The sequence below is a fragment of the Pocillopora damicornis genome, chromosome 2 (genome assembly GCF_964200805.1).
Source record: "Pocillopora damicornis chromosome 2, jaPocDami1.2, whole genome shotgun sequence".
NCBI classification, from domain to species: Eukaryota; Metazoa; Cnidaria; class Anthozoa; order Scleractinia; family Pocilloporidae; genus Pocillopora; species Pocillopora damicornis.
In genome coordinates, this window is record NC_142671.1 from 21,542,469 (window position 1) to 21,562,849 (window position 20,381).

At 37.6% G+C, this 20,381-nt stretch overlaps 2 protein-coding genes across 2 annotated transcripts in view; one reads left to right on the forward strand and one right to left on the reverse strand.

Moving 5' to 3' along the window:
* The window catches only part of LOC113683980 (myoferlin), a 59,015-nt gene extending 50,446 nt beyond the window's left edge, over positions 1-8,569 (reverse strand). The window contains exon 1 of the mRNA XM_089197325.1: positions 8,363-8,569. Coding sequence (XP_089053451.1) covers positions 8,363-8,456 — 94 coding nt within the window. The 5' untranslated portion in view covers positions 8,457-8,569. The remainder of the gene's footprint in view (positions 1-8,362) is intronic.
* A 1,313-nt stretch (positions 8,570-9,882) lies between these two features.
* On the forward strand, positions 9,883-18,720 carry LOC113683958 (NHL repeat-containing protein 2). Its single transcript, XM_027201246.2, has 10 exons — positions 9,883-10,568; positions 11,042-11,355; positions 11,541-11,673; positions 12,378-12,489; positions 13,554-13,785; positions 14,593-14,715; positions 15,443-15,646; positions 16,389-16,632; positions 16,962-17,089; positions 17,243-18,720. Exons 1-10 carry the CDS (start codon positions 9,986-9,988, stop codon positions 17,375-17,377), a joined length of 2,208 nt encoding a protein of 735 aa, XP_027057047.2. The 5' UTR covers positions 9,883-9,985; the 3' UTR covers positions 17,378-18,720.
* Positions 18,721-20,381: the final 1,661 nt, after the last annotated feature.

Consider the following 20,381-nt stretch of genomic DNA (forward strand, 5'->3'; position numbering starts at 1 on the left):
GTGGGAGAGTATGACAGGGTAATTTCGTATTATCGACTGAGTTGATAACGTAAATTGGTCACCGTAAAGAGTTTAAAGGCTGAAGTTTCGAGCGTTAGCCCTTCGTCTCTTGCCATTCGCTCTGACTAAGGGCTAACGCTCGAAACGTCAGCTTTTACTTTGTAAAGGTCAACTTTCGGATCCTGCATTTTTCTAAATGAGGATGAAGGTTTTTCAATTCTTAATGATTTTTCGTCGTGTTCTTAATCGTAAAAAAACCGCAAAGTTTTCAATTTACGAGTAAATTTCATTTATTAGTATATTCCAAATAGGTGAATAATCCTCTTCGCCTGCGCCAATTGGCTATTTCGGAACTGATTAGCAATTACTTTTCACCTTTAAGGTATCATAGAAGGAAAAAAAATCTTTTTTTTTTCAATTTCCTGAAAACTTAACATCGATTAAAAAACTAATTATCCATCAATTTCTGAAAATTTCATTTTGGTATCTTTTTTACTTCAGAAGTTATAAAGCAAAAAATAATTTGAAAGTAGAACAGAAGGCGCGAGATTTATGGCACTTCATGTCAACTTCATCTCGTCACCTGATAAACGTTTTGTACCCTGAGTTCCGAAATCGCTCATTCGTCATCAAGTCTACTTACTTTAGTTCTTTCCGAAAGCTAGAGAGATTGGTTTTTGCAAGTCAAGTGTTATTTTCAAGCTGTTATGTCCAAAAGCAACAAGTCCCTTTTCCCGTTCCGCGTGTTACACTTAACCATCTCGACCTAACTCCTTACAAATTGTGTTCGCTCTTTGCCTCCTAGCACGTATTTATGTCGACAAGTACCGACGCCCTGAAAAAATTTGGGGTTGCTTTTTCTGGTGAAGTGTTTTGGCTTGAGTTCTGTTCTTTGAAGAGTTTATTTTCGGCTGACATTCGGCCAATTTTCGTGAAATTTGGAGATTATGTTGGAAATATACTGAACCCCAAAAAGTGTGTCCCGGATTTTCGATTTCTCCCTTCTTTCTTGAGATATAACGTCTACAGTGAAAACTCTGCTCAAAAGCACTACTTCGAATTTAAAAAAGTTATGAAGAAATACCGAGGCGTTCAAATAAAAATTCCAGACACATGCTTTTAGATCAATATGTGAAGATCACGCTCCAATTAAAAAGAAACGTGTTGATTAAAATGCTTAGTAGTATAAACGTCTCGGCTTCAATGATTAGGTTCCCATTCTGTTCTAAGGTAAGTATCCGAAATCATTGTTTTTTTAAGCTTTGAGAAAATGTTTACTTTTACAGGGTTAGCGCGCATAATTTTCACGTCTTTCTTGAGATACAACGTCTACAGTGAAAACTCTGCTGAAAAGCACTACTTCGAATTTTAAAAAAATTATGAAGAAATACCGAGGCGTTCAAATAAAAATTCCAGACACATGCTTAATTTAGATCAATATGTGAAGATCACGCTCCGATTAAAAAGAAACGTGTTGATTAAAATGCTTAGTAGAATAAACGTCTCGGCGTCAATGATTAGGTTCCCATTCTGTTCTAAGGTAATAATCCGAAATCATTGTTTTTTTAAGCTTTGAGAAAATGTTTACTTTTTCAGGGTTAGCGCGCATAATTTTCGCGTCTAAATGAAAACGCTTATTTTCCTTCTGTGATACCTTCAGCAGCTGAAGAGACAAAATCGCGAGTCAAGAGTGTCAAAAAAATTTTTTTTTCGAATAAAAAAAGCGTTGGGTAAATAAAACTTAAAACTTAATATGCAAGGCAAAAGATATTCCACAAAGCAGAAATTTGTGAAAGTGAGAGTTTTGCAATTTGTGCTATTTCTTGAGAATCGTCGCTGTTAAAAATGGGCCTTTGTCTGAGCGCTGAAGCGATTTTCTCTCGGCAAAAATTTTAGTTCGCCATGATTGGCAAAACCAATATGGTTTTCATTAATCAGACTAAGATAGATTCGCGCGGGGAGTATGAAAAAAAAATCGATTTTTCTGACTGAAATGCATCGAACTTTTGTAAGAGAGACTGAGTCTTGAAAGCTAAACAGACTTCATGTATGCAGAACTTTTTGTCAGACCTACGATTTCATGACGGTTTTGTTTTGCATTTATGTAGCGGATTATTTTTCACTTCCATTCCTAAATTATTTAGGTCCATTTCTTAAAATAATTTCTTCCACATTTGTCGATGAGGAAATTAAGTCGACGAGATGTCATTTACATCCTTTTCGTTAATTTTCCTTTAATTTGAACTGTTTGACCAAAATGCTCCTATAAATGAGGAAGTACAGTTTCGAAAGAAACTGTAGTGCTGCGTCGGTTGGACAGTATAGTAAGGGAATTTAATTAGGATTATCAACTGAGTTGATAACGTTAATTGGCCACCGTAAAGAGTTTAAAAGCTGGCGTATCGAGCGTTAGCCCTTTGTTAGAGCGATGCTCCCATAATTTGCTCCTTAAGATAAAGGACTGCTGTGGGAATTACTGTATTCATATATTGCTGCCACATCTCATTATTCTCTTTTTAATCACAACACATTGTCATTTTTATTATCCGATGCACTCAATCCCCATTTAAATCACGAAAGGCTGAAATATCCATTCTAATTAACAATCAGATTATTCCCCTTCGATTTCTATCGCGTGATAGTTGATGAGGGTAAGGCTCGAATCAGGTTACACGCATGGAATAGAGAGCAGATAGTCTAATTGTCTATTTCCACTAATCGTCAAAAACTGATTAACAAGACATTCTCAGGATATTTTTGTTATTATGATAAATTTTTTGGACAACCTCACACTTTTAGGTTACTCACTCTCTATCACGGAATAGATAGAGAGTGACGTCGCCATTCAGATTACAGCATTTGTGGTATAATACCAGTAGAATGTCAATCATTTATTTTATCACATCTGCACCGATTTTAACACCTCTCCGAAAAGAGAATTCCTTTTATCAGAATTGTGCTAGTTTGTGCACCTCTCCGAAAGGAGACTTTTGATTTTGTTCTAAATAATTGAGACGCGCATCATTTTTAACTCGTGAATTGCGCGCATGCGCAAGAGCGAGTTATAGGTACGATGTGGGGAATAGCATTCGCTCGCTCGCTCGCTCGCTCGCTCGCTCGCTCGATTGGTCGATTCCTGTAAACTTTTTTTAGATTTTAGGCTTTTGAGTACATTTGATAGTTTTTGGCGAGCAATAAACAGACGAAATGGCGACCTTTGTTGCTAAGAATAGTGGTGGGGTGAAAAAGAAGCCAATGATAATCTTAAAAGAGTTTTTTTTTCGTTTTAGTTTCAACAAGCGGCGCCAGCGACTGGCAAGCATTCAAGGATTCACACTGAAATAACAACAACCTTCGGTTTTCATAAAATTGTAATTTACAATCCTTGAACTTGAAAACAATCCGAAGATTCATTGAAAATATCACTTACTGCGAAGCGCTCGGAGTTTACAGATGTTCAAAAGCTTTTTCTGTTATAGCGTGAGATTGAGGACAAAATTGATCATTACGTTTCGTCGCATGTGTTTTTCCTGTGTGAAGCAACAAAAGATGCCGGCGACTGACTAAATAACAAGTTAACACGAAAATCAAATAACACTTAGACAAACAATTTTAGCTACCGATTTTCAGTGAATTTTTAAAGAACAAATTTCTTGTAAGTTTCAAGACAATTTGAAGATTCAACATATATACAACGTACTAAAATGCGAAAATTACACACCACAAAATTGATAAATAGACCTGAAATGAAATTCTATCTTGTTATTGATTATACGTTGCCTAGCACGTGACTTAAATCTACCCAGGCGGAGATCTAAAATGACGGAAAGCACACTCCGACATCCGTCAGAAGGAGGTCATCTCGGGTAGATTTCCGATTACGAAATCCGAGCTCGCCCGATGTTGTCTTCGTGATGAAGGCCCTATTTAGCATATTAGACCCGCAAAACAGAGTAGAAACGAACACGTGCTTCGTTTTCGCTCATGACTTCGTATTAGCCTTAAGATATTTGCATTTTTTTTCCGTTGCTTACCTATATTACAGACACCAATAAATTTTTGCGATGCCTCCTTTTCACGGATGGCCGATTACAACTACAACATAGTAACACCTCCACGAAATCTATCAAAAGGAGGATGTTACAACACCAGAGGTCATCTCGGGTAGATATCTTATGACGAAATCCGAGCTCGCCCGATGTTTTCATGAAGGCCCTATTTCGCATTTTAGAGCCGCAAATTAGAGTAGAAAGGAACACTTACTTCGTTTTCGCTCATGACTTTGTATTAGCGTTAAGATATTTGCATTTTTTTCCGTTGCTAACCTATATGACAGATTCCACAAAATACATTTGACGCCTACTTTTCACGGATGGCCGATCACAACTACAACGTAATGACATCTTCACGAAATCTGTCAAAAGGAGATTTTAAAACACCGGAAATTTTCTGGATTTCTGATGAAATAAATTTAACGCAGTTACGATATATTGTTATTTCTAATATGGTAATTGATAAAAAAAATTGTACATTACCTCGATTGGACGGAGATTAAGTTTGAATATAATAAAGCAGGCGATATTACTTTTGTCGACAAGGATAATCCGTGATTTGTCTCACCTATTATATTTTCTCTATCTGCGTTGTGCCATGATCATCATTGAAAATATTCTACGATAATATTTTTTACAATATTTAGATGAGGATTTTCAATTCTAAACGCAAGAGCGTACTTAGGGAAAGATCTATAAGAAACAGTTTCTCATGAATACATTTGAAAAATTCTTTTAGCTGACTTCTACATAGATAAAAAATTACTACACATATATATTTCACTTCGACGATTATCTTAATAAACAATTAATGGGAAGTTCTGAGAATCAGTTTTTAATACTACATGTTAAATTAATGGTTATTTTTCTCTTCCTGCTTAAGGGCTCTTTCGCAGTTTGGACAACGCCAGTTTGCACTTGAATCTTCCAAAATAATTGTTGAAATGCATTTCCTGTGAAAAAACTCCTTGCAGCTACAAAATTTCACACAACGAGAAGGAGACTTCGAGTCTGACTCTTCCCTCGGCATTCTACACTCGCACATTACCGAGACCTCTTGAACAAAAAGTGGCCTCCTGTCTCGACACTCGGGTACTTTAGAGAGGGGAAAGAGGTCGAATGATCCACTCTCCAGGCTCTTTAAAAGATGTTGTCTTATCAGCTTCCTGTCAAATGTCAGATTAGAAGGATTGAGGCCATGTAGTAGCGAAACCAGAAAAGCAATAGCATAAACTCCACAGTCATCGGAATTGTTCTGGTGTTGCACATTTGGTACAATGACCTTAAAACTGGTTCCTTCGTCGTATATAATTGATGCAATCTGTTTCTGCACGAGGGCTGCAATTCTTCCCGAAAACAGGCTGTCGTACAGATAAACTACAGAAGGAGTGTAGCATCCTACAGTAGATACCAACACCCAATGATGGCTGCCAGTATTCAGGATTTATGAAAATTGGCCTTTTTGAACAGAAAAATTAAAAATAGGCCCCAAAGTTGTATTTTCCAATCCTCTTGCGTGAGGGAACTGTTCCCTCAGAACAGACTGAGTGGTCGGTGAGCCAGTCTCCAGTTGAAGTGGTGCTAATGTCCTGTTCCGAGAGATGGAATTTACCGGCCTTTGAGGCGCTTCTGTGAGAGGTCTTTACAAATTCTACTTCACCATCTTTTTTATTTTGCTGGGCCAGGTTTGTGTTCGTTGTCGCGTTTACTGTAAGGATGATGCATGTGTTTGCAGTGCTGGTCGTGCTCGAGGTTGTGTTAATGGAGGAGATGGTGTTTGCGTTTGCGGTGTTGGTGATGCATGTGGTCGTGTTTGGTGTGTAAGGGGTGCTTGCCTTTACAGTTTGATTGGCGTTTGAATTTTTTTATGGGTTTATGTTTATTTGAGCCTCAGCGCTTGAGTTGGCATTCTTGATGTGTGCGAGTTTCGGCTGTTTGGCAGGCTGGCGTTCTATATCGTTTAAGCTGACGTTATACCCCCTTTTCATGTTGTTTCCTCTTTCCCCTACACGTCCAGTGAAAGGATTTTTCTTCTGAGATACTGGCAGCCTTTTATAGTCTACTTTCTTTTTTTTCATCCTGCGCGAATTCTTTTTCATAGTAGACTTCAGGAGAGACCTCACCTTTCAGACAACTTTCTCTCAAACAATGAACTCACTTCTTGACAAGTTAATTTACGTGCCATCATAGAATTGGAAATTTTGTTCAGAAAGCGAAATTATCGATTGGAATACGGCCGAACGCTGAATACGAATTGAGTGAGCAAACAGATACTTTGATATCTCGCATGATGACAAATTTCCCGCCTTTGCTAGTTTGGACCATTCAATTGTCTGGGAGTCAATCGACCGTATCATTTATCTTTCCTCTCCATTTCCGGTGTTTTAAAATCCTCCTTTTGACAGATTTCGTGGAGGTGTTACTATGTTGTAGTTGTAATCGGTCATCCGTGAAAAGGAGGCATCGCAAAAATTTTGTGGAGTCTGTAATGAAGGTAAGCAACAAAAAAAAAAGCACTATCTTACGCCTAATACGAAGTCATGAGCGAAAACGAAGCACGTGTAGGGCCTTCATCACGAAGACAACATCGGGCGAGCTCGGATTTCGTAATCGGAAATCTACCCGAGATGACCTCCTTCTGACGGATGTCGGAGTGTGCTTTCCTAAAATGACGGTGGCAGGCTTGGCTTAGTTATATCACTCAAAACTCGTTCCCGTTTGTCTCATTTGATAAAGAGGGAATCGTTAATGTTTTCATTAAGACAGTATTGTCTTGACTTTCTAATATTTACAACGAAAGACAGTAAATTTCACTTTTCACCCACATTTACTTCCAACCTTTTCTTTTGAACCAGAAACAAAAATGATAGACGTTTAAAACACATTACATCATCCACCTTGTTAAATGTAATAGCATGATCATTTCAATTGTAATGCCTTCTTGTCCCAACGTTACTTTGTTTCTTTGCTACATTAGCGAACACTGAACTACTGCTCGTACTCTAGATGACAATCAACCACAAAATTCCCTAAACCAGATAACATTAAACATAATCTCAAAAATCATGTGTCAATTCACGAGTTTGCTCACAGAGCACTTTGATTTATTGTAAAATGACTGAGACAATAAGCCAGTTCTGAATATCTAAGTTTGAACTCCATTCATTACTGGAACAGGATAGCATTACTTTTCACCGAAGCACTGGAGAGTACTTTCTGAAGGTTTTCAAAGATGTCTGCCAGTGTTCTATCACAAATACCGCAATCTGATTGGCTACGCCACTCACAATCCATTCCGAGCCTGTCTTGTTTTTTAGTTTAGAACGACTTGTAGATTTATACTGAAACAATAAGATTATTTGCTCACGATTTCCATGCTATCCGTGATAGTTGATTTGAACCTTGCCCTCATCAGCTATCACGCGATAGAAACCCAGTCTTAAGCTCATGAATACCTCCTTTTGTTAAAGACTTAATTTTCCTCGTTTACTACCAGCGCCCCACTTGGCATACTGCAGTGATGATTTATCAGCCAAAGAAGTGAGTGCGCGGAGAAAGTATTCGTTGTAAAGTGAACTACGTTTTAATCGTCGGGAGCAAATTTTGTTACAACTTGAATTATGAGCTTCAGCAAACGAGCTACATTTACTTGCAAGTAACACCGAAGAGACTCAAGCCTTTCCGACGCGCGCTTATATTGGAAAAACATTAATGTATTGTTTTAATCAGACTATTTAAACTTGTGCGTTACAACGAAGCGATCATGCTTGTACAGGCACGATTTTTGCTCTAAGACGAAGACAAGGGTACAATTCTGGGTGATGAATAATTCGGTTAAATTTTTCGATCAGCTCCCAACTCGACTTTGACCTACACTCGGATAAATTAACTCTACTGTTTGCGACGCGAAGTAAACACAAACAATGTTGTTGATCATTTCGAACACAGAACTTTCACTATCAGATGGGTTGGTTCGATTTTACCAAAAAACAAACGAATTAAAACGACTGATAAAGTTGGCGCTATAATCTTTTCTTCCTAAAAGAAACTCGAAAACAGAGGTTTTTGGACCACGAGATGTTTTTCCTCGTTCGTGTTTAGCATTTGGAATATTTAAACCTTTTTGTCGTCACCTCATAACTTATTTCAACTTTACTTGACTAAATCAAAACATTTCATGCATCTCTTCAAAAACTAGATCTGTTTTATGACTTTGCGAAGGGCAAATCTACCATAGCTAAATGGGATATGATTTTTCTCGAATTATACATGGAGCCCACTGGGCAACAATTTTAAATTTTGCCACTTACCTTGAAAGCTAACTATCACGTAGGGATCGCTTTTTCCGCTGAATTTATCGACATTTGGGAGATTACTTGCATTGTTCACAACCACCTTCAACATGCTGGTGAGCTGAGCTTCACTATCAAGGTTTACATAAGCAGTTATATGCGAGAAAATCGTGCCCTTTGATTCAACCTATAGGAAGTCGTAGGCAGAGAGGGCAGCTTAGCCACACCTCTCCTTCATAATGATCGCTAACTAGCTGTCAATCACTTCTCATTGACCGCTCACTTGATTAAAAATTGAAAATTCTATTTTCATCAATTACACCCTCTTAAGGTGCAATCATGGCTATAAAGTTTTGTGGCTGACGAATTAACCTCCTTTCCTTGAATTTTCCAAGGTGTAATTTTTTTTAAAGTACAAAAAATTTTCATTGAGAACGAAAAAATGCAGATCTGCCTTCAACCACTCGAAAACGATCTGCATTTTTTTTGAGCTGGAAACTTCGCGAAAAAAAAAATGAAGCATTCCTGCATTTTAGCCAAGTTACGAAGGTGATGATGACGCCTTTTGTGAAAAGAATCCCCACCTACAGTTAAAATTCAAATAAAAGAAAAAAAAAAAACGGTATACGTAGCAACAAAAAAAAAAAAAAAGAAAACGCCACATACGTCAACAAAAAAAAATAGTACATGTTGCAACATTTGTGATCGGAGTACAAACAAGACCGCAAAACGAGAGCACGTACACTCAGTCTTCCTTAGTGATATGACATTTTTTTCATAAACAGCACTTGAATCGTTAGTATCTATGTAACCTGTTTCAAAGCTAAGCTTGCCCTACGTTCCTTGTTGATATACGCTGGGCGTCATGGAGACCAATTTTCACCAGTTCTGAAAATAGGCAAAATACAGAGGGCATAAATAAAATATTTTGTCTTTATTTCAGGCGCTTGCTTGAGGATTCGTTAAAAAAGGTTAAAAAAGATTTAATTTATTACCAAATGGAAATTTCTATCATTATAAAAAAACAATAAGGTAGTGACCAGTAAACACAGCTTTGCATGTTTTGGAAATTATGAATTTGCTAATGATGTTTTGTAAGAGGAAAATGTCCTTTTTATTTCAATCTTGTCAGGTCGTTCGAAGCTTATACTTTACGGCAAAAATCACGCCATTCTTGAAATTTTAACTCATACTTTTTTTTTGTATTCCCTTTTTATTGGTAATCTCAAATTAGGGTCAGCCATGTTATTTTTCAAAAGGGTGGCGACACATACTATTCATCATCAGCTTTGAAAATTGCGGTAAAAAATGCTCCCATCACCACCTTTAAAACCTCAGGCTAATAAAGCGAAATTTGAATTACATAGAGTTACTAAGAATAACAAAAAGTATTTTATTCCCACATTGCTTTCCTCTACAAACAAGAAAAGCTGAGACTTCATGTCCATTCAGAGAAGCGAAAATTATTACCGTGCACGCACGACTCTTTGATGAAATTACACAACACAAATATATTTTGGAAATCTCTGCTGACCACAATATTGGAACGCCTTGGGGAAAATCACGATGATGTAGCGATTCTAAAACTTACTCTTCCAGGTAATATCATTTCATACCCATCATTGCCTTCTCGTGGATATCATGGCGCTGGCAGAGGGTTGGTTTATTAAAAAAGGAGAGGATCTATTATGTACTTTAAAATCCGCGGCCTCAGAGGAAGAGAGAGACGAAGCAATTTATACATTTATCGAATGGATGGAATCCAGAGATTCCTTAAGTATTCCAGAATTTGATTCGAATCTGGAGTGGCTGAACTGCAAAAATTCATTGTTCTTCAAAGACCAGCTTCACGGGAAGTTATGTGTCTTGGATTTCTTTACCTATTGTTGCATAAACTGTATACATATCCTGCCAGATCTGGAGGCACTGGAACGCCTTCATTCCGAGAAAGATGGCCTTGTCATACTCGGTGTTCATTCGGCGAAATTCGAGAACGAAAAATCGTCCACAAACATATTAAGTGCAGTGTTACGGTACGATATCAGACATCCCGTGGTGAATGATTCCGAGGCAAAGCTGTGGCACTCTTTGTCTGTCCAGTGTTGGCCAACTCTTGTCGTTGTTAGTCCAGAAGGAAAAATTCTTCTTAGTTTGGTGGGGGAGGGGCACCGAGATCCGCTGTTACAATTTGTGGGAACAGCTCTTAAATACTACAAACAGCGAGGTACTGCAACATTTTTGACATCAATTCTTTTACTTTCAAAACGTGTCAAAATTGAATTGGAAATGAATCATGCTGAATCAAGGATTCTCGTTGCCATATATGACATTGCAATTTTCCCCCATGTCATGCATTGGAGAAAAAAACCCAACACACTAACAAACAATCATAAAATAATTTAGAAAACAAAAAGGAAGGTTTGGAGCATTCACCCCTGAAGATCATAATTTCCCATACTGCATTAGTAACACTGAGTTGGTTTTTTCTATGGCTAAAATGCAACTTGTATTGTTGAAATCTGTCAACATTTTTCCTAGATTAGTTATTTAACCTTTTATAACCTCAAAAGTCACATAATCCCACTCAGGTGTCCATTTGTCATGATAAGTGATATGCTTCTTTGGTGGAAACTCTCTCTTCTCAATATTTTCTTCCCACCAATCTATTGCATATTACCCAGCACCTTATTCTTGTAGGAAAAGTAAAAGACCATTCCATTGGCATGTCTCTGGTCAAAGACACTCTTCCACAGACAAGTCTCTCATTTCCTGGAAAGGTATCCATGGACAAAAGAGGAGAAAGATTGTTTGTGGCTGACACAGGACACCATAGAATCCTTGTAATTAGCAAAGAAGGAATTATTTTAAATATAATTGGAGGAGGAGAAAAATTTGAAGCTGGATTTGTTGATGGATCATTTCAAGAAGCTAGATTTCATTCACCACAGGGAATAGCCATTGAACAGGAAATAATTTATATTGCTGATACAGAGAATCATGCCATACGACAGGTAAGTGATAATTTTCAAAGAACTACTTTTTGTTTTCATTTAATATTTTCTTCTCATATAATGTTTTGGATCTTATCTTTGATTTATGATTCTGGAATGCAATTCCTAACTCAAAGTTACAACTTTTTATGAGATTTCTTTGGGATAAACTTTTGAACAAATTTATGTTCATTATGTTTTTCCAGATTGATCTTGAGAAAGGAATGGTCACCACTGTCACTGGCGATGGAAAGCAAGGAAGTGACAAGGAAGGTGGAAACACTGGAACATCACAAAGCATCAGTTCACCATGGGATGTCCTTATTGGCCCACCACCTGGTTTGTTTTCAATCTTTAAAATGTAGATATTTTTACTGACCTATTTTGTTCTGTTTTTTTATTGTTGTCTATTTTTTGTCAATGATTACGGTATGACAGCCCAATGCAACTGATATTTGAAAGTCTCATATTGGGAAATACAAATTTGTGCCTTCAGTGTTCTGAGGAGCACACCTTTAAGCTAGCATTTAGGCAAAGACGCTTTTAAAGACAGTACAGTTTTTTTGAGGTCTGAATCACACTTTCCTGCCATTCATTATCTAATTTACTTAAGTAAGCTCTTTACATGAACATGTACTAATTTTCCACAAACATTAAGTTAAAAATTGGTTGCAGCTATTCCTCTTGCCTTGATTTAGTGAGTCTGTGATACTGTTGCTCTAGCAATCTGAAGAAGATCCTTTTTTGGATTATTCTAAAGACGTCAAGTGTTCAGCATGCTAGCATTTCATTGCCTTCTCTTTTTGTTTGATACCCAACTCATGGTGTTCAAAGTATGAAAATGTGCTGTTGCTAAGAAATCCTTTTTCCCTGTTTTTTGTTTTGTTTTTTTTTTTTTTGTCATTTCCTTTATTTATCTTTTTTTATCAACATGTACTTCCTTCTTCATATGCTGGGTTTCCCTTCTTCAATATACCTGGTTTTTTGTGTTTTGTAATTTAATCACCCTTTGTAGTTTCTTATTGTTTTTTTTCTTTTTGCAGGACCTACCAATGCAGAGGATGGAGATGTTAGAGATGTTTTGTACATTGCTATGGCAGGCACACATCAAATATGGGCGCTTTACATTAAGGACAGCACATGGTTTAATGGGAGGTTAGTAAACATGTTAGTCAACTGTCATTTGTTTGTGAAGTTTATATGAAATAATTCATATTTGTACTGCGGTTGTAGATGAAAGTGAAATGTGATCATCGCAGTAAATTTTCCAATTTAAGCAATTGGAAAGAAGAAGCCTGAAAAAAATCAGGGCTTCAACGGGATTCGAACCCGTGACCTCCGCGATACCGGTGCGATGCTCTACCAACTGAGCTATGAAGCCACACATTTACTGCGATGATCACATTTCACTTTCTTTTGTCATTTGTTTGTTCATCCATTGAAAGTGGTTAATTGTTACATTGGTTGAATCGTTTGTTCTTCCACTCATTCTTTTTTGTCAGTTCTTTTATCATGTGTTGCCATAGTCAAATTATGATTTTTGAAGCAACAGTAACCCCTGATTTCTTTCTCTAACATCACCAAAAGTAAGAAATGAATTAAGGAGACCTGTGGGGCTAGTTTGTTTGGTTGTGCTGCTGCCAGATTTAGGAATCTGATTCTGTTAATAATTCCGTTAACTTTCCATCAATTTTCTTTCAATTTGTAAAAGTAGACTTTGATGAAACATTTAAAAAGTAACTCTTACATTGTTAAACTTAAGTTTTATGTCACATGTTATGTTCATGTTCATATTGCGTTTATATGTAGACCCCTTTAAAGGTGCTATTGAAAATGATACACTTTTGGTACAGGCACATCATCATCAAAACTGAAATGATTCCATACAAAACTTGTAATCCTTTAATAAATTTCTCAAAACATGAGTGATAGTCTGCTAAAATCATAGCTAGTCCCTTCCCCTCCTTTTGAAGTAGCCAGTTCATGCTTCAATGTCCAAATCAGTTAAATTCTCTCATTTCCAATGCTTCCATACATGTTATGTATGGTGCATATGAAAATTTTCACGTATCATTTCATGGATAAAATTCTATAATTTTATTTGTTTTCCTGTATATTCATCTGAAGATTCTTTTATTGGTAAGTCATTTTTGTCAGTCTTATAATAAACAATCTTTTACTGATTGTGTTTCTAATGCTTCTTGGTATAATTTTGTTAGTTCTCAAGTAAAAGGAACATGTCTTCGATTTGCTGGAAGTGGTGCAGAAGAGAATCGTAATAACAGTTATCCCCACAAAGCAGCCTTTGCACAGCCTTCAGGCATCAGTCTTGCAAAGGAAAAACCCTTCAGATGCTTATTTGTGGCAGACAGTGAAAGCAGCAGTATAAGGACAGTTGATGTGGCCAGTGGTGCTACAAAGGCTCTTGTGGGAGCTGACAGGGATCCAACAGTAAGTGAGAGGCACTTGATACATGGATAGGCTAAGAAAAAAAAACCCATCCTCTGGAGTGAATTTAACGTATGACATTACTTAGTTATTAATCGTATGTTCTACCAGTGAGCCAGGTGGAAACGCGAATGACTAGTCGTCTTGGGGTAATTTTCGATCGAGTGTCTCAAAATACCGAAACCAAGGAAATCACAACGCCAGTCAGAAGAAAGGGAAGTACCTTTAAGAGCCAATGTGGAACTCAAAGCAAAAACCAACAAAACTACCTAAAGCGCGGGAAAACGCGAGCGAGCAAGTCGCGACTGGTTTGAGTTTGAATCTGATTGGTTGAGAGAGTGACGCGAGTTTTCTGGACCAATCACATGGTAAAGTAGACGAAAGACAAAGCAATCTCAGATTACAATGTACCTTTACCACTCAATCGAAAATTGCTTGAGTCCCAGTGGTTTTGGTTTTGCTTCTAGACTAATCACACCAGTGTGGCGGCTGAAGGTTGACAGATGCCAATTGCAGAGTGTGCATGTACTGAAGCAAAACTTAGGCAACCATCTGCAATCCTGGATTATTTTAGAAGCCACTTTGTTACTCTGCTCCGAGTGGGATCACCACCTTATCATGGTGGGGCAGTGTGACAGCCTCGTGCGCTGGCGCAACGAGCGACGGTGATGATGACTTTGTTACTGTCCCTCAGGTCGTTAACACCTGCACCTTCTAGGAATGAATTTCAGGATAAGGTGATTTGGTTACATCAAAGGTATTCTTCTGTCTAGTGCATGCCCAATAAAACGTTGCGTTTCTCGTTTCCAGAATCTTTTTGCATTTGGTGATCAGGATGGTAAAGGTGTTGATGTCAAGCTGCAGCATCCCTTAGGAGTAGCTTGGAATCCGCTGACACAGAGGCTGTATGTAGCAGACTCGTACAACCATAAGGTATCCAAATATTTTTATACAGAGTTTGTACTCCGTGGCAGTGCGTGGATGATTGCGCACTGTGACAACGCTGAATGATCCATATATACTGAATGATTCACGCTTGATATCCTTTTCTGCACGAGGTGGAAAAACTGTAGATTCGTCGATTTTAAACTAGTCGTTTCCCTCGCAAATGTACGGGAGTTTGCTTCTTTGGCGTGCGCGAAAGTCATCATACTTACATATATGTGTACGAAATTTCTGTAAAAATGTTTTCTGACAGGTTAGGTTCGAGGGACATAAATGAGCATCTGTGATCACTTCGGCATAACAAGCTTGGATCGATGTCAGTATCTGAGCAATTGCGCACATACCCCTCCCCAAACCCAACATTAACCCTAACTTGTTATCAGTTGACTGTTGTTTCGTCAGAGGAGGGGTAAGTGCGCATTTGCTCAGATACTGACATTTATCCAGAAACTTCATGCGTACGTGGTCCTTTCTTGATCGTGATTATATATAGCTATCTTGCTGCTCCGTTTTGAGAGACATTCCAAATTACTCTTAGTATTGACTGCTTTTCGATAGTATTTATTGTGCCGCTGATCGCATTATTTTTCTGAAAACAATTTTCTGAGAAATTTGCAAAGCCGTCCTTCAACACCCTTTTTTGATCCAAACTTAAAGCAAGCTCTTGCTGACGTGAAACCAACTCTTCCGAGCCTAATTACATGTTTGTCTTTAGGTTAAAGTTATTGACCCAGCAAAGAAGACTTGTGAAACACTTCTGGGCTCTGGTAAACCAGGTCTGTCTTCTGAGCAGGGTGGGGTACAGTTTGACGAACCAGGTGGTTTGTGCGTCAGCCCGGATGGACAAACGTTGTATGTAGCAGACACTAACAACCACGCCGTCCGAGTTATTGACTTGAAAACACTCTTAGTGTCGCAGGTAAGAGGCTATAAATAGCGTTCTAAGCTTGCTGTAGGCTAAAGGAAGTGATGTTTATGTTGTCGGGGAAAGAGTGACCATGACGTTTATGATGTGTGTGGTACGCTAAGAAGCATTCACTCTCTCTTATTAATCAAGTGTAGTGTAGGTTTTCCCATATTGCGTCATTTAAGTTTGACTCAGATATTTGAAAAGCGACAAAATCACTCTACTGGTCCTGCATAGTGACTCCTGTAACTGTGGAGCCTTCAGCAAAAATAAGGCAATACATCCGGTAAGTAGTTTAGCAACCCGATGAAAACAAACTGGCGCTACACATTCAAATTGTATTTCATGTATATCGCACATGGCAAGACATATCACTTCAGGTACATGTAGATGTAGCGAAATATGAAACAGGAGAGAATTCAGGCCGATACTATGAACAAGTACAGCGCACGTCTTTTTGTTGCACTGCATTTAGTTTCTTCTCATTGAAGACAAATTTTTTTGTTACTTAAGGTCGTTTCTTTATGTATATTTTTTTCATTAACTTACGCCGGAAAGATGTTTATTAGATGGACTAAGAGTAGTAATCAGATGAAACAATCTCAGGTATCATCAAGGGCCTTGATTAAGAGTTTTAGATCGTTTTGGTATCCAGCATGATTCAGATAACAGTCTGGAATGGAGTTTGGTTAAGTTAGCACAGGTTGAAGATAGTCGCAGAAAATTCCGCTGAAAGAGATGTTTTCCTTCGTAGCTAAATATTGTTGAACATTCTAAACTTTCGAAAGACCGTGCGGTCGCCGGCGAGTCAAATAAAGTGAGTGCAGTGGCGAAACGATTAACGTCAAAAAGAACGCCAATCACACGCAAAGAACCCATTCACGTGACCGGTGGATCGTGCCTGGAGGTGAAACTGGGAATAAGTCTTCCTGAAGGATGTTACCTTACTAAGGGTGTGACAAGTCCTTGGCAAGTTATGACCTTTAAGCTTCAGGAAGGTGAGAATGAATATTCTTTGATGCTATGTGGCTGTAAGAGCTTGTAAGATCTGTTTGAATTGTGAATGAATGAGGAAGTGAGCAGCTTGGCTTTGTGCGAGTATACCTTCAAAGAATCGTTTATATGTGGAGCGGTTTTTTAATTTCTATACTTTCAAAGCTGAGGGATTAAATGGAAATCGAGGTACTAACGCTTCATTACAAACAAAACCATTACCCTTGGTGTACGGTTCGGGAAGGAGGATACTGCAGATTGCTTGCTTTAATGTCAAAGAAGTATACAGAAAACCACTTCGTAATGGCTATTCTGTATATGGGTTTTCTTCCAGATGAAGAAGTTATCCAAGAGGTATTCAAGTTAGAACCTTCATCTGGCTCTATAGGTGAAGGTTCTTTTCAAGCTCTGTGCAAAGTCCAGGTGCCAGAGGTAGACTGGGAACCAAAGACTATTATGAGGGTGAGTATCTACAGTTTGTTTGACGTTTAGGTTGGCCTTGTATCCTACAAGTGACATTTTCTGTCAAAGTAATGAAAGGATCCGATCAGCCAAAGAGCAAGTTCACGCTTCATCTCACTTAATTTTGATGTTCTCTGGTTTTGGTCCTATTAGATCGAAGCGGTGATTTATTTCTGTGAACCAAGCGGGACATGTAGAATGGAGGGCTTGGTCTATGAAGTACCACTACGCCAAACAAGTGGAGATGGCGAGAAGCAACTCCAGATAAGCCATGTTTGCAAGCTTTAAGAAATTAAAAAAATTAATAAAAACCACATGCTTTCAAAGGAAGAATGTAATCGTTTGTCTCACGATGTGGTCGCTTGGAACGTAGATTGCGAGGTCGATTGAGAGCGACTGAGTACGGTCAACCTGTAGGAGACCGGTACTATGTATTCGAAACTTTGCGATCCGCATCCAAAGTGAACTCATCGTGAGAAAAACGATTACATTTCTCGTTTGGAAGTGTTATTTACCACGATGACAAACCAAAACCTATTTTACAATATATAAACCACATGGTTGTCATCTGGCAATAGAGTAATGGGTTATCTAAAGGTCTATTATCAGACTTTTGGAAAATTACAGGAAGCTCTTCAACCTTAGGGAGCAATCGGGTGTTCATATAGAGATTTATGTTTTTGTCTCTGTTCGTCCATGACGAGATAACCATTACAGACACTGCTACTTTACTGGGGCAAGATAATGAAAACTTCTTCGACAGATAACTGAATGTTGCTTCGTTTATTACACTCATGATGATTAAGATCAATTTGGTACAAAGGTGATCTTGCCAAGATAAAATGTCTGATGAAGAAGTACTCTTGTTACTTCTGGCTACGTGAAGCATATTTTGGCATCGATAGGAATTGTCTTTTGTGTGAAATTAAAAAACCAATTAGAAAATATTTTTTTGTGGGCAAGTCAATCCCACGAGTAACTGCGTCAGTTACTACTAATGTTTTCACATGAGAAATGCAGGTAGATTTTTGATAAAGATGTATTTTTGTTACTTAAGGTATTAAAAATAGTATTTTGCGGCTGATAGGCAATATGTTACAAATTAAATTGGAAAAATTGGGATAGGTATTTTTTCGGGCAGGTCACTGCTGTGGTTAACTGGGTTAATAGATGTTTTGGGGTGCGTTTTATTATAATTGAGATAGAACAAATGTATAAACAATATTTTGGCGTTCATGGGAACGGTCGTGCTTGATAAAATTATGAATAAGGAAATATTGACGGCAATATGTTTCCATGTAAATTAACCAGAGTATTTGGTGTTTTATCAAGTTATCATTCTTTGGCTGACAATTTTTCATTTTTTTTTTCATTTCCCGCGACATGGAAACAATTGGAAAACTTCTTAGGAACTAAAAAAGACTTGAGCTCTTTCGACCATCGATGGCTTCTTTTCCTTGAAGAGAAAAATTTAGGTTAAAGTGAATTCAAATCGATGCTGCAATTCATAATTATTTGGATATAAGATAACACTTGTTGTAGACCGCAAATATATAGCTATCTTAAAAATAGCTAGAAAGCAAATATTGATGTCTTTTTTTTTGATAAAATAAACTTGCATTTACATTTTTTATCTTGAGCTAGTTTTGACTTTATTTAAACTGTAAAAATTGAAAATTGAAAATTATCAGTTTCATTGGTTTGGGTTTTAGAGGGGAGGTTATGGAGCTAAATAGGGTAACATTTGTAGATAATAAGAATGGGGATGATCATGAATTTGGGTTTTTAGACACTTCCTCAACAAAAAAATAGCAATGATGAACGAAAACTGCATTGTTGAAATTTGTCCTTCTTTAGTAAGTTTTGTGACCGTGGAAACATGCATGTGAATTGTGGAGAAGAAATAGGAAAATAGATATGGTATTGTTAAGATATTGAACTTTTTCAAGAACCGACCAAGACATAAAGCAAACTGAGATGTAGACGTAACTAAGCTCTTTAACCCCTACGAGTGACTAGCATCTAATTTCTCCTTACTATAACACTCGTGAATCAAACATTAACTTCGCGAGAATAAAGGAAATGATCACCAATTAAAGTTTCTCTTGATTGTTAAACAAATTCTCCTTTGAACAGTATGGAGAATATGCATATTGATGTTCAGGCGTAAAGGGTTTACTGTCAATACAACTTCCGCTCCACAAGAATTGAAACCAGAGACTTCGCACGTCTTCGCTATTGTCTTTTTTTTCTGATTGCGTAAAAGAAAACATTTGTTTTTTATTTATTTATTTTCAACTAATCTGTATGTGGTATTGTATCCTCTGCCCTGATACCTCAGTAAAGCTGTCCCCCTTTAGCTAATCCGTCTCTGTAAATTCTAGAATTCTTTCAGGCCTACTTTAGAAGTTCGATGCACACCGAAAATAGCAAACCTTAACAGTTTGTGGTCAAAAATCGGTTTCGAAGGAGATGTAGAAAAACTGTGGTTTTATTTTCTATGAGGAAAATAGCTTGTGACCCACGTGTGACCCTTTCGTGATCAGAAAAGGCGTAGAAAATAATCGGCAAAATAAACAACATAGTGTTGGTGACACAAGGTTTATCATTTACTTTGATGCTCCAGATAACGCAAGTTTCCATTACTGAGGGAAAAAACAGCGTGTTAGAAAGAGAGTGAGACACAAGAGGAACCAGAATGTAACTTCACATACTATTTTTAATTCTCTTTCTTCTGGCAAACATTCTCACTGTGACTCTCTCTTCCTGTTCTTGACATTGTTTCTTCTAGTTCGCTACCACATCTTCTGCAAGTTTATTCAAGTCCCTAAGGTCTTTTTTCCATAGTCTTGTATTCATCTTTTTAGCTCTTTTTGTGTTCCAAATAAATTTGCACTACGCCATTAAAAACTCTGCTGGCCTCTGAAAAATAGTGTCGCATATTTGGTAATACTTGGAGGCGATACCAGAAACATCTTTTAGTCAACAAATGGTGCGGAAATGAACTGACCGTTTGCACTACGATGTGGATAACATAAGATCTTTATCGCGTATAGAAATTACTGATTGGCTATTCAGCTTCGGAAAAAAATGCCATAATATTACTTTTGGTGAGAAAAAAATTCAAATTGTACGATAAGGAATCTTTTATTTTTGAACAGGTTTATGGGAAAGTTGTGATATTCGTTTTGTCTGAATTACATAGAAAATATTCGTCGTTACACCAAATATGGCAAGAATTTAGGTCGTGACCCTTATCCGACGCCAAGCTTAAGTATGCTTCTTATTGTGT

Excerpts from the sequence above, each read along its gene's own strand:
- LOC113683958 (XM_027201246.2), top strand. The coding sequence starts at position 9,986 with ATGGCGCTGGCAGAGGGTTGGTTTATTAAAAAAGGAGAGGATCTATTA. Across the intron at positions 10,569-11,041 it reads TAAATACTACAAACAGCGAG|GAAAAGTAAAAGACCATTCC; the intron begins GTACTGCAACAT and ends TTATTCTTGTAG. Across the intron at positions 11,356-11,540 it reads AGAATCATGCCATACGACAG|ATTGATCTTGAGAAAGGAAT; the intron begins GTAAGTGATAAT and ends ATGTTTTTCCAG.